General features: G+C 30.7%; 1 protein-coding gene across 1 annotated transcript; it reads left to right on the top strand.

The window, feature by feature from the left end:
• The first annotated feature begins 11,077 nt into the window (after nt 1-11,077).
• LOC136419075 (uncharacterized) lies at nt 11,078-12,584 on the top strand. The gene is made up of 5 exons (XM_066405243.1): nt 11,078-11,659; nt 11,702-11,871; nt 11,984-12,149; nt 12,192-12,412; nt 12,560-12,584. Exons 1-5 carry the CDS (start codon nt 11,078-11,080, stop codon nt 12,582-12,584), a joined length of 1,164 nt encoding a protein of 387 aa, XP_066261340.1.
• The last annotated feature ends 104 nt before the right edge of the window (nt 12,585-12,688 follow it).

Genomic DNA, 12,688 nt, shown 5'->3' with positions numbered 1-12,688 from the left:
CAAGGTCCTGTTACCTGTTTTATGTGGCATGAAGGGCAAGGCAAAAGGGGTGCCAATGAAATTAGCTCGTGCTTGTTAAAATATTTACAAGATCAAGGTGAAAGTTATGATGGTAATGATTTGGATATTGTGATTTTTTCAGACAATTGCGTAGGACAACAAAAAAATTAATTTGTTTTAGCAGCATACTTTTATGCTGTAGCTAGATATAATATTAGGTCAATAATGTATAAATACTTGGTAAGAGGACATACATAGAATGAAGGTGATAACATTCATGCAATGATTGAAAAGAATATTAAAAGATCACTAAGATCTGGTCTAATTGATACACTAGACCATCACGTAATGTTGGTTAAAAGTGTGAAGAAAACGGGAGCCCCTTACAAAGTCGTAGAAATAGGCTATGATGAATTTTTTGATTTAAATAAATTATGTACGCATTCTTCTTTTAACTTTTTTCAAGACAGTTCGGGAGATATTTTTAAAATAAACGACGCCTGTGTTTTCAGAGTAGAGAAACATACCCCTGACGTTTTTTCCTATAAAACTTCGTTCAGTCAAGATGATTACAAAAGTGTAAGCATTAGACCGAAAAATACGCGAAGAGGTGCGAGCTTAAACTTTTTTGTAAAGGCTGATCCAGAATGTGTGTACCAAGATATTATATCGATTCCAATGGAAAAATATGACGATCTGATGGATTTGTTAAAAACTAATGCCATTAAAAAATGTCACAGTCACTTTTATAAAAGCCTAAAACGTGCCAAAGACTAAAGTTTTGTTTTTTCTTTATCATTTCTAGAATAGTAAATTTTTGTTTATTACTTATTTGCAGATTGGTGCAAATTGGGATTTTGTTTTTTTTTTAATTTAGTTCAATAATTTTAAGTTCGCGCTTAACCTCGTAATTACCAAACTATATATATTATAATGTACATAGTACGATAGTTTTATTAAGAATTTCTGTTTAAGATATTTTCGTTAAACGATACATTTAATTTCTTTTCAAAAAAAAAATTAAAAAAGAGGCATTTTGTAAAGTAATAGCGACAGCACAATTGGACAACGAATTTTAATCCACATCAATATACTACTTCAAATGAAGTAACAAATTTAATATGTAATATTGAAATTTTTCAACTTCATTTTACAAATAGGTGATTATCTCAAAAGTAATATTTCTTCGATGTGCCTCTATTGCACTCAATGAGCGATATGTTTAGAAGAAGCGCTGGACAAAGCTAGATCATACTTCAATTAAATTTATTTGTATTGTTAGGTACTAAAATTGTTTGCATTTAGTTGTGTTGCGTTAATAAAATTAATTTATTAGTTCCACATATTTTATCTGAACTAAAATTAATAAATAGCTGTAACTCTGTGAGTAAAAAATGTTTACTATGTATTCACCTAGGAGGTGTACAATTTCAATACTTTTGCCAATAATTTTTTTAATTAGATCTAAAATTATTTTAAAATCATTAAAAAAAAAGTTCATATCCAACCATGATTTTCATTAAAAAAAAAGAGAATTATGTATTTTTGATAAAATGGATAACTATAGAAAAATCTGAGTAAGCCACTGAATTGCAATTAAAAAAATGTCTTAAAAATGTGTTTACAGAACGGAAATATTAATAGAAATAAAAAAGTTATGGGCAGTTTTCGAAATGGTCGAATATTAAAAAACGCCTTATATCTCTGTTTGCAATGAAAATATCGTCAGGCGGTTTTTACCATTAAACATTTCTCAGAAATCGAGCACATGACATCTAAGTCGATTTTGTTCTATTTAATTGGGAAATAGGTTTTCTCTGTTAAAACAAGCAAATCCCGACCACACTGTCCAGTGTATAAGATTGGCATTGAGTAAGCTTACAGTACATATTTTCTGGGAGAAATATTGTGCTTCTCCTGGCAGTTACATGTAAACTGTTAAAGTTTTAAAGTTTTACGTTAACTGTATGGCCCCACTCAAATAATTTCAAATCATTTTTAAATTCATTGAAACCATCATATTAATATGTATGCAACTGATAAGTTAAATAGTAACATGAGAAGGTAGACGAGCGTCGTACTTTTTAAAAAACGGTTATATTGACTCAGTAAAAAAAATTTTCCACACGTAGAATGTGGATGGAGGTTTTCGTCGCAGGAAGCATGGAAATGATGTATGTAGCTGACTATATAGAAATATGAGAAGGTAGAGGAGTCCCGAATTTTTTTAAAACGGTTAAATCGACTTACCAAAAAAAATTTTTCACACGTAGAATGTGGATAGAAGTTATCGTCGCAAGAAGCGTTGTAGAAATGAAATAAAATATTGGCCGTATTACTATTTCTGTAAAAGACCTTGAATATTTTTGCCCAATTCCTTTTAGTATAAAAAAATCCGAAAACAAATAAACACGCGGCGTTGCCGCTTTGAGAGCCGTTTTCTCAAATTAGTATTTAGAGGTTTTACATACCTCATTATTCTCGGATTAAGTACGTTCTTAAGTAATATGCATGACAAGAACACCAGCACGTATAGACCATAGAGAGTGTTGTTTTGTATAATAATTTTCATTTAGTAATGTATGTAGGTCAAGGTTCTCTTCAGAATCATTTGATCTGGATTAGCCAAAAAATAATAATCACTATTAGGTATAGTAAACGTAAAACAATTCTGAATGCACGTCATCAATTAGATAATATTTAAACTCAGGATTGCCATTTCTTTTAATAAAACCGAAATTGTTGATTTTAGGTATAGGTTTTAAAACATAAAGTGACAGTTACTTTTCGAGCTTAACACGATGGCGCGAAGAAAAATGGGAGTTCCCATTTAAAAAACTCGAGTTTTTAATGATTTGTGATTGTTGACTTTAAGAATTATTTATGAACACCCTGTATGTTATTTCGCGAGTTTTGCTCTATATGCGGCTAAATGTGAGTGCTTTATTAGAACACCTCAAAAAATTGCAGCGGTACAACTTTCCCTTTTCATAATATCACCCAATGAATCAATGACTGTAACTGTCAAATTTCACCTTTAAATGTAAATATCTCTATAACGGTTAAAGATAAGTGTAAAACGTTTGTTATAAAAGGTGTTCAGAATTAATCGTAAAATCTAAAAATGTAATAAAATATAGGGTGTTCTATTTAAAATAAACAAGCCGACATCCACTTCCGGTATAACCGGAAGTGCTGCTATCTTAAAAATATTTTTAACGTGTGTCCCCCAACGACTTAGGTATATCCCCAGATTTTCAGATTTTTCCAAATTATGGTTTTCCCGTAATCGATCAAGGAACTTCCCAGAAGACCACACTGTGTACTGTTACATTGACTATTTTCTTTGTCAGAACTAAAACTTGAGGTACATACATGTTTCGCTAAATCAGTACAACTGCAACACCCCCATAAAACACAACCCTTCCTATCCTTCTAAGCCAGGAGTTGGCAAGTTCTTTTAGAAAATTTTGTGGCTCTCTAAATATTAAATATTTCTGTATAAAACGGTCCCAAATTTTACATATAATATTTTTAAGATATTTGATTCCTTTACACATAATATTCAAAATGCCCCAGAATAAGATAAAATAAGAACTTCTCTATTTTTATGTCTTATTTGTTTACGTCAAATGTTGATGATGGTTGCATCACTTTTCGAATGTTTACTATATTTCCTAGTTTCCTCCTGCTTGCTATTTACTCCAAGGTACTAAACAGGTTTTGTATTGTTCAGGATGTTTTACGACGCAATTCACGGCAGGAAATTCCCCGACTTAATTTCAGTTCATTATACGTATGCGTATTAGGATGCTCATGGTCCGTTTTCTGGATATACGAATGTATGCACCGAATATAAGTACCTACTGAGTACTGTGAATTATGTGATGTAAGTGATACCGAACAAATATGTCTTCTTGGTAGGTATATAACCACTGAAGGACTTAAAGAAGAATTGCTAGGTTTGTTACCGCTCAAAGAAAAAACGTACGACATGAAAATATCTTATCTTCTGTTATGCAGTATTTAAAAGAAAAGAAAATTTATTTCAATAAATTAATTTCGATTGCCAGAGATGGAGCACCAAGCATAGTAGGAAAACATAAAGGATTTGTTTCCCTATATAAAAAAAACTTTTCTCATAATATATTCGTATTCCATTGTATGTACATATAATTCATCAGGAGGCCTTATGTGCTTAAACACTTCCTAAAGAATTGTGTAAAGTGATGGATTTAGTCGTGAAAATTGGGAATACAATAGTAGCAAAAGGACTTCATCGTCGACAATTTCAAGAATTTCTTCATGAATTGTACACCAATGCACTGATATACTTTTACACAATAAGGTTCGATGGCTCTCAAAAGGTAAAATGCTTCAAAGATTTTCTCAATGTTTTGAAGAAATTAAAGTATTTCTGAATGAAAAAAATATACTTCACTATACTTATATAGTGAACTAATAGACGATGATTGGCTGCAAAAATTTTGTTTTATGGTAGATATAACAACGCACTTAAATCAGTTAAATATGAACTTGCAAGTAAAAGGGAATACTGCATTCTCCCTTTCTTAAGAAGTAATTTGTTTCGAAAAAAAGTTATCTGTATTTGTGAGTGAGTTACGTGCAGAAATATTTTTACATTTTAATAATTTACAAAATCATAAGAACAATAACAACGTTATTAATGTAATTTTTTTGCACAAACTATTATTGACATACAAGAAGCTTTTGGAGAAAGATTTAAAGAATTTAGAAAATATGTATAAAGCTACTAAACCTAAAAAAGAAGATTTGAGGTATGAGCCATGGTTCGGAAATCACTATTAATCGAATTATAAAGTGCTAAACTTTTATTTTATTTTTCTATTTTTTCGAATAACTCTTACAATTTCTTAAAGAACTCGTTCAAATTTTATACTTAAGGGTAATTTGACGACTAGAATTTAAAGTTTATTTGGTGGTATTTGTTAAGGGGCACCACTTAACTCACATTTCGCATATTTAACTTCATATGACTTTTTAGCCGTTTACTTTACCAATTCGGTGATTACCAAAATGAATTCTCCTATAATTTTTACTCAAAAAAGATACACCTCTTAAAAGTCGGTAGGAGTCACCGTTTTCAAAATAATTACATTTAAAAAATTCAGTGCCAACTATGCCCATTTCAATTGATACACAAAATGTCAATTTTTTCCTTTAAGATGGCTTTAACAAATTTATGAATATAACAACAGGAAAAAAATTGAAAATATGAAGTTATTAAAATGAAAATTAGAGCAATTTATTTAAATACTTATATAATAAGAACAAAAATAAATAATATACAACTTTAGCACATTAATACCTAAGAATAATAATAACAATAATTAGAGATGATTAATAAAAAAATGCATCTGTTTTAGATAATAATTGTTCAAAGTGTTTTTTTTCATTTTTTTCCTTAAAACGATCAAATATTTTCGCAATACTAATCACAATCAATTTATAGTTTAATATATATGTCGGGGTAATATTAGGAATGTTTTCCATGTTTATCGTTATAATAATTTTAGAAAGCAAAAATAGAAAGGCAAACTAACGAATTCACTACTACTCGACCGCCCTTCTGCCCTTCTATCTCTTAACTGCCTGTTCCTTTATTCTTCTTAACTTTCCCTGATCGGGTGGTCTTTAAGACCCAAAGGGAGTACCTACTAGTCCCTGTTTCTCGTGGACAAATCCCACATGTGGGCACTTAATTATGTCGGTAGTAGTGACCTCGTTTGACAATGCTTTATCTTCAAGATGGCTTTGTCAGCCTGCCCCTCATCTATTATCGGTTCTAATGGTACATTTCTAACTTAAGGACTTATAAATCTCCGACATATACTATACAAGGTGATTCACGTAACTGTTACATTAGAAACTTTTGTACTTGTAACTAATCTAAATTTTTCATATTTGGGAGTTAAACTAATATAGATAGACTCTACTTTTTTAAAATATTTTGAAGGTCATATCACTTCCGGTTATACCGGAAGTTAAGGACAACTTCCTTATTTCAAATAGAACACCCAGTATATTTTTGCATTTTTGGAATTTAGGGATTAAGCTGATTAAATTCTTATTAGGTACTCCTATACCTAAACCTAACCGTTTCAAAGATATTTTGGTTTAAAAGAAAAATCTGTCTAAAACACCATTTCTATAAAATTTAAAATTCTCAGCTATTATTGAAGCTGGCTTTACGAAAATTTGCTGACATGTTAACTAGATATGGTAGATTAAGTTAATGTGAAAAGTTTTTATAAATATCATACAGGGTGTCCAAAAAAACATGTCATATTTAAAGAACTTTGCTAGCAAAAAAGTCGCTTATTTCAAATAGAATATCCCATATATTTTTATATGTTTGGAATCTAAATTTAATTCTGAATCGATTACTATTAAGCATCTCTATACCTAAAATTAACGCTTTTGCTCTAATTTGCGATTTTTTAATATTGTACACTAATAATTCTAAGTATCTTAATTGGCTTTGAAAAGAACATGGCTGCTTCCTATAAAATGCGTTAATGTAATTGTCAATTTAATAAGTTCGCTCAACAGTTTAGAATCATGAACTTTAATAATACTTATTCAAATAATGATATTTTAAATTTATTCTTTATTCATGGAGAGTGTAACAAAGTTTTGGAAAGAACTTGCCGTACATTTAACGAAAGATATCCGCATCTTCCGAAAATCACAAAGAACAAATTTAGGATATTGGAATCAAATTTTTTAAGACATGGAAAAGTCGAAACTAAAAAGTCTTATTCTAGACCCATAATAAATAAAAAAATAATAAATTAAAACAAAGAAAATTAAATTAAAATAAATGTTCAATATGACCTCCATTAACTTCTAAACATTTCAAAATTCTTTTTTTAACTTCATGTTGTGTCACTTTATTAATTGTAATGGGGCGAAGGTCTTCAAAAGCTTGTCGAATTCTATCACAAAGATGTTGTTTGCTTTCTATGGAAACTTCATAAACCCGAAATTTTATATGACTCCATAAAAAGAAATCTAGTCAAGTCGGGTGACGTTGGTGGCCATTTCCATGGCCCGTTACATCCGATCCACCGGTCTTCAAATGTCCGATTCATCTCTTCATAAACTTCATGGGAAGAGTGAGCCGGTGCACCGTCCATTTGGTACCAAACAGTCTGTACCATATTAAGAGGTAAAGTGTCTAAAAAATCGGAGATAATATCTCTCAATATATCTAAATATTTTGAAGTGTTTAAATTTTCATTGTAAATAAAATATCTTGCTTCATTATTCATAATCATGGCAAATACGTTAACACTAAAACTATCTTGATGACGGGCCTCTTTGAATATTTGAGGATTTTTTCTGCCCAATAATGAAGATTTCTTCTGTTTATAAGCCCCCCTTTTGTGAATTTTGCTTCATCTGTCCATATAATATTTGACAAAAATGATGGATCTTCCTGAATATGAACGAGCATAAATTCACAAAATTTACTTCTTCTAACTTGGTCTCCCGGTTTAAATGACTGTACAATTTTATAAGAATAAGAATGCATTCTATGTTTCTTTAGAATCATCTGAATTGATGAATATGATAAATCTGTAAAAATCATTAGTTGAAGATAAACAATTGCCATCATTAATAACAATAAAAATACAAACTTAAATCATTAGAAGCAGTTCGAATAGAAAAATTCGGATTTGCATTAAAATATCCTAAAACGGTGATTTCATTGTCTTCGCTATTTATTATGGGTCTAGAATAAGACTTTTTAGTTTCGACTTTTCCATGTCTAAAAAAATTTGATTCCAATATCCTAAATTTGTTCTTTGTGATTTTCGGAAGATGCGGATATCTTTCGTTAAATGTACGGCAAGTTCTTTCCAAAACTTTGTTACACTCTCCATGAATAAAGAATAAATTTAAAATATCATTATTTGAATAAGTATTATTAAAGTTCATGATTCTAAACTGTTGAGCGAACTTATTAAATTGACAATTACATTAACGCATTTTATAGGAAGCAGCCATGTTCTTTTCAAAGCCAATTAAGATACTTAGAATTATTAGTGTACAATATTAAAAAATCGCAAATTAGAGCAAAAGCGTTAATTTTAGGTATAGGGATGCTTAATAGTAATCGATTCAGAATTAAATTTAGATTCCAAACATATAAAAATATATGGGATATTTGAAATAAGCGACTTTTTTGCTATCAAAGTTCTTTAAATATGACATGTTTTTTGGACACCCTGTATGATATTTATAAAAACTTTTCACATTAACTTAATCTACCATATCTAGTTAACATGTCAGCAAATTTTCGTAAAGCCAGATTCAATAATAGCTGAGAATTTTAAATTTTATAGAAATGGTGTTTTAGACAGATTTTTCTTTTAAACCAAAATATCTTTGAAACGGTTAGGTTTAGGTATAGGAGTACCTAATAAGAATTTAATCAGCTTAATCCCTAGATTCCAAAAATGCAAAAATATACTGGGTGTTCTATTTGAAATAAGGAAGTTGACCTTAACTTCCGGTATAACCGGAAGTGATATGACCTTCAAAATATTTTAAAAAAGTAGAGTCTATCTATATTAGTTTAACTCCCAAATATGAAAAATTTAGATTAGTTACAAGTACAAAAGTTTCTAATGAAACAGTTACGTGAATCACCTTGTATACTATAGTGCGGACATTAAAAGTTCCCACCCCCCCTTCTTTTCTTTTGAACGAAACAACATATCGACTTGGAGTCTATTGCGTTCGATTTAGGGTCACATCTACTACATTCCGATGAAGAAATGACATGTGTCACGTGAACATCTTCGGAGAGAGCGCTGTCAACGCAATTTTTTTTAAGTGAAAGAGGGTCATGTGATATACCGTTTTAAAGAGAATTTTATTTCCTTTTTAGCGAACTACTTTTTATTAAAATCGGTTGAGCGGTTAGAGAGAAAATAATGAATTATTTCGACGTAAATTGTGGACATTTATATTGATAAATAAATTTCGTTATTTAGCAAAATTGAACGAGTTTCTAAGTTCTTATCAAAAATATTCATTTGGAATGCGTGATTTTTACACTAAGAAAAATAATAAAAAATTATAAAAACTAACAACAATTTGAGAACCCATGAACATGTTAAAATTCAAGAGAATAAATCAGTACATTTTTATTTTGTGCACATTTGAACAGCATTTATTTAAAATTTTCAATATTATTTTATTGCTAAAATTCTAAAATGGTTCGTAGTCGTCCTTTAGAAGAGAAATGCGAAGCTATTTTGATTTTTGGAGAAGTTGGTCATAACTTTCATGAAGCAGAGAGGATTTCTCATGGAAGGTTTCCAAATAATCCTACCTGTCGAAAATACTATCAAGAATTGGTTTCAAAGTTTCAAAGAACTGGTTGTGTTATGAGATAAAGAGGATCGGGGCACAAAGCACTCTGCGAAGACCAGCAGCTGGATATTATTTAATCAGTAGTGAATGAACCCCAGCAATTAACAGTGAGTATAGCATTGAATTGTGGTGTATCTACAATGACTGTTAAAAAGTACCTAAAGAAATCAAAATTCCATCCATACAAACTAATCATTTTCCATCAATTGACCGAAAATGATCCCGATAGACGTTTGCAATTTTCGGAAACACTCGCCAACTGAATAACTGAAAATCCAGGGTATGTTAAATCAATTTACTTCAGCGACGAAAGCACTTTTTTTTTAAATGGCATCGTAAACAGACCAAATGTTAAATATTGGTCCGATGTAAATCCGCACGTCTTTCGTGAAGGTCACACGCAATATTCCCAGAAAGTTAATGTTTGGGCTGGTATATTTAGTGACCACATCATTGGTCCAATATTTTTGTGGGAAAATTTGACCAGTCCTCTGTATCTGGATATGCTGTGGATGAAAATTAATCCAATCATTCTGCAAATAGTTCAAGACAATCCTGATGAATTTCAAATAGAAACGACCTTCCAACACGATGGTGCTCCTTCACATTTGTGCAGACAGGTCAGAGAATGGCTGGATGATAATTATCCCGGAAGATGGATTAGCAGATGCGGACCTTTAGAATAGCCTGCCCGTTCTCCAGATTTAACACCAATGGATTTCTTTCTGTGGGGTTACCTCAAGTCCAAGGTTTACTTGACTAAACCACAAAATATCGATGAACTTATTGATAGAATTAGAGACGTGCCAATGTTTCTCCATAAATTTTCCAGAATGTGAGGGCTGAATTTGAGAATAGATTGTTTTATTGCCAGGGAGTACAAGGTGAACATTTCGAACACTTATTGAAATAATCTGTACTTTTTTCAATAAAAGTTTTTCATTAGTAAGTTTTTGTATTTTATTTTTAAACTGCTGAACCGATTTTAATAAAAAAGTAGTCTGCTGAAAAGGAAATAAAATTCCCTTTAAAACGGTATGTCACATGACTCCCTTTTCCGTTTAAAAAATATTGCGTTAACAGCGTGCTCTCCGAGTGTGTTTACATGACACATATCATTTGTTCATCGGAATGTAGTAGATGTGACTCTAAATCGAACGCAATTGACCCCAAGTTGATATCTTGTTACGTTCAAAAAAAAGTAAGGGGGGGGGGGGGACTTTTAACGTCCGCACTGGATATAGATGCTCAAATTAATTCTCTACAGAATATAATAAATGTCCAAAAAGATAACATTAAAAACAAGTTAATATTCACACTTCATTCAATAAAAGGCAAGTATATACACCTAAAGCCTGAAGATAAAGCAGCAGCCGATAAATCTCCTTTTATATTTGTGATCAAATATTTAGACAGTGAAGTAAATGACGCACGAAATAAATGGAACGCACAAGAAATCGAGTTAATTCAACTTCGAGAAGTGATAGCAAGTTTACGGAGAAGAGTCTAAGGTTGTCGTCGACATGTCTAAAAAAAAATTCAAATTGTTAATGAGTTATATAAACCTATTAGGAACAAATTTCCAAGACGACGTACTATCTTTAAGGGAATAAATGATTTGTGGAAAGCTGATTTTACACAAACGAATATGCACATAAAGGAAAAGAAGAAATTTAAATATTTTCTTATTATTGATTGTTTCTCGAAGTATGTTTGGATTGAAGCTCTCAAATCAAAATCTAATGATGTTACTCAAGCCTTTTCTAAAGTTCTGAAAGATACAAATAGGTCACCAAAAAATTTTAATACCGACCAAGAAAAAGAGTTTTATGGATACCATTTTCAAAATCTGATGAAAAAATATGGTATTAATCATTGTAGTACTTTCAGTCCTACGAAAGCAATCATTGCTGAATGTTGTATTCGTACAATAAAAGAAAAATTGTTCAAATATTTTAGTTTAAGTGGCAGTTATAAATGGATTGATGTATTGTCAGAAATTGTAAAAAGGTACAATGAGAAAAAATATTCAACAACTAAAATGAGACCGATTGATGTTAATAAAGGAAACGAGAAAGAAATATTATCGACATCGTATAATCATATTAAACTTCATACGACTCCAAAAAAATTGGCTATTAAAGATTTCGTGCGCATAAGCAAGATAAAACATGCGTTTGAAAAAGACTATTTGCCAAATTGGATTACTGAATTATTTAAGATTATTAAAGTGCAATTAACCAACCCTATAACCTATTTATTAGAGGATTAGAGCGATAGGCCAATTAAAAGTGCATTCTATGAATATGATCTGCAAAAAACCAAACATCCCGACATTTATCTAGTGGAAAAAGTATTACGTAGAAAAGGGAGAAAAGTGTATGTAAAATGGCTAGGATTTGATAAGACTCATAACAGCTGGATTGATATTAATAACAAATTGTAATTGTTTTATAATACTCCCCCTCTGGAAAATACTCGTGTACGATATATGTACGTATAAAATAGTACGTGATTAGTATGATTTTTAACTTCATTTGAGCAATATGTGTAGTGCAGTGGAAGAAAATTCTGACATTCAGTTTAATGAATTGTTTACAATGTATGAAGAAACAGTGCCGAAAAATAAAGCCAACTCCAACTTATCGAAAGGAAAAGAGAAAGATTATTACATAATTAATACAGTATTTACATGTTCAACCGATAAAATTGATGTTCACGTAAGCTTAAGCATGGTGGAAAACTTCTAACCTTCCATACAGATATTTGTGAAAAACACGATATTATGTTTCAATGAAACTGAGTGGGAAAGTTTTATGTCCAATTTCTTGTGGCTTTTAGATGTCTATTTTAGAATCAACATAGAAGTTACTTGTTTCCAATTTATGTCGGGTGACAGTGTGATAACTAGTTACCAAGGACAAGAGCAGCATACGAAACTACTTGCAGTGACTAAACAAGAGACTCTTATACTTGTCAGAGGGTAATGTGCATGATCTATGTGTGATCCATAATTATTTTATTGCAGTCAAATTATGTGTATTACGTAATTTGAATTTTTCTACTTTATATCATGAAGTTTTGAAAAGTTTTCGTAAAATATTAAAATAATATAATCTTCCCTCTGTAGAGGCACAGTTAATATCATTTTGTAATTTTTTAATGAGTATAGGCTGACTTGCATTAAAAGAGTGTTTGTATTACAATAAAAATAAAGTGTTAAGAGATTTACGTGAATAAAGACAATTGTTATTATTTT

The sequence above is a fragment of the Euwallacea similis genome, unplaced genomic scaffold (genome assembly GCF_039881205.1).
Source record: "Euwallacea similis isolate ESF13 unplaced genomic scaffold, ESF131.1 scaffold_67, whole genome shotgun sequence".
NCBI lineage: Eukaryota > Metazoa > Arthropoda > Insecta > Coleoptera > Curculionidae > Euwallacea > Euwallacea similis.
Note: the sequence above shows the minus strand (reverse complement) of the source record. Positions and strands in the feature narration are given on the sequence as shown.

What these genes read in the sequence shown, in the direction of transcription:
- LOC136419075 (XM_066405243.1), top strand. Translation starts at nt 11,078, where the DNA reads ATGCACATAAAGGAAAAGAAGAAATTTAAATATTTTCTTATTATTGAT. An exon ending in AATTATTTAAGATTATTAAA is followed by an intron (nt 11,660 to 11,701) that starts GTGCAATTAACC and finishes TTAGAGGATTAG; the next exon opens with AGCGATAGGCCAATTAAAAG. An exon ending in ACTCTTATACTTGTCAGAGG is followed by an intron (nt 12,413 to 12,559) that starts GTAATGTGCATG and finishes TTCCCTCTGTAG; the next exon opens with AGGCACAGTTAATATCATTT.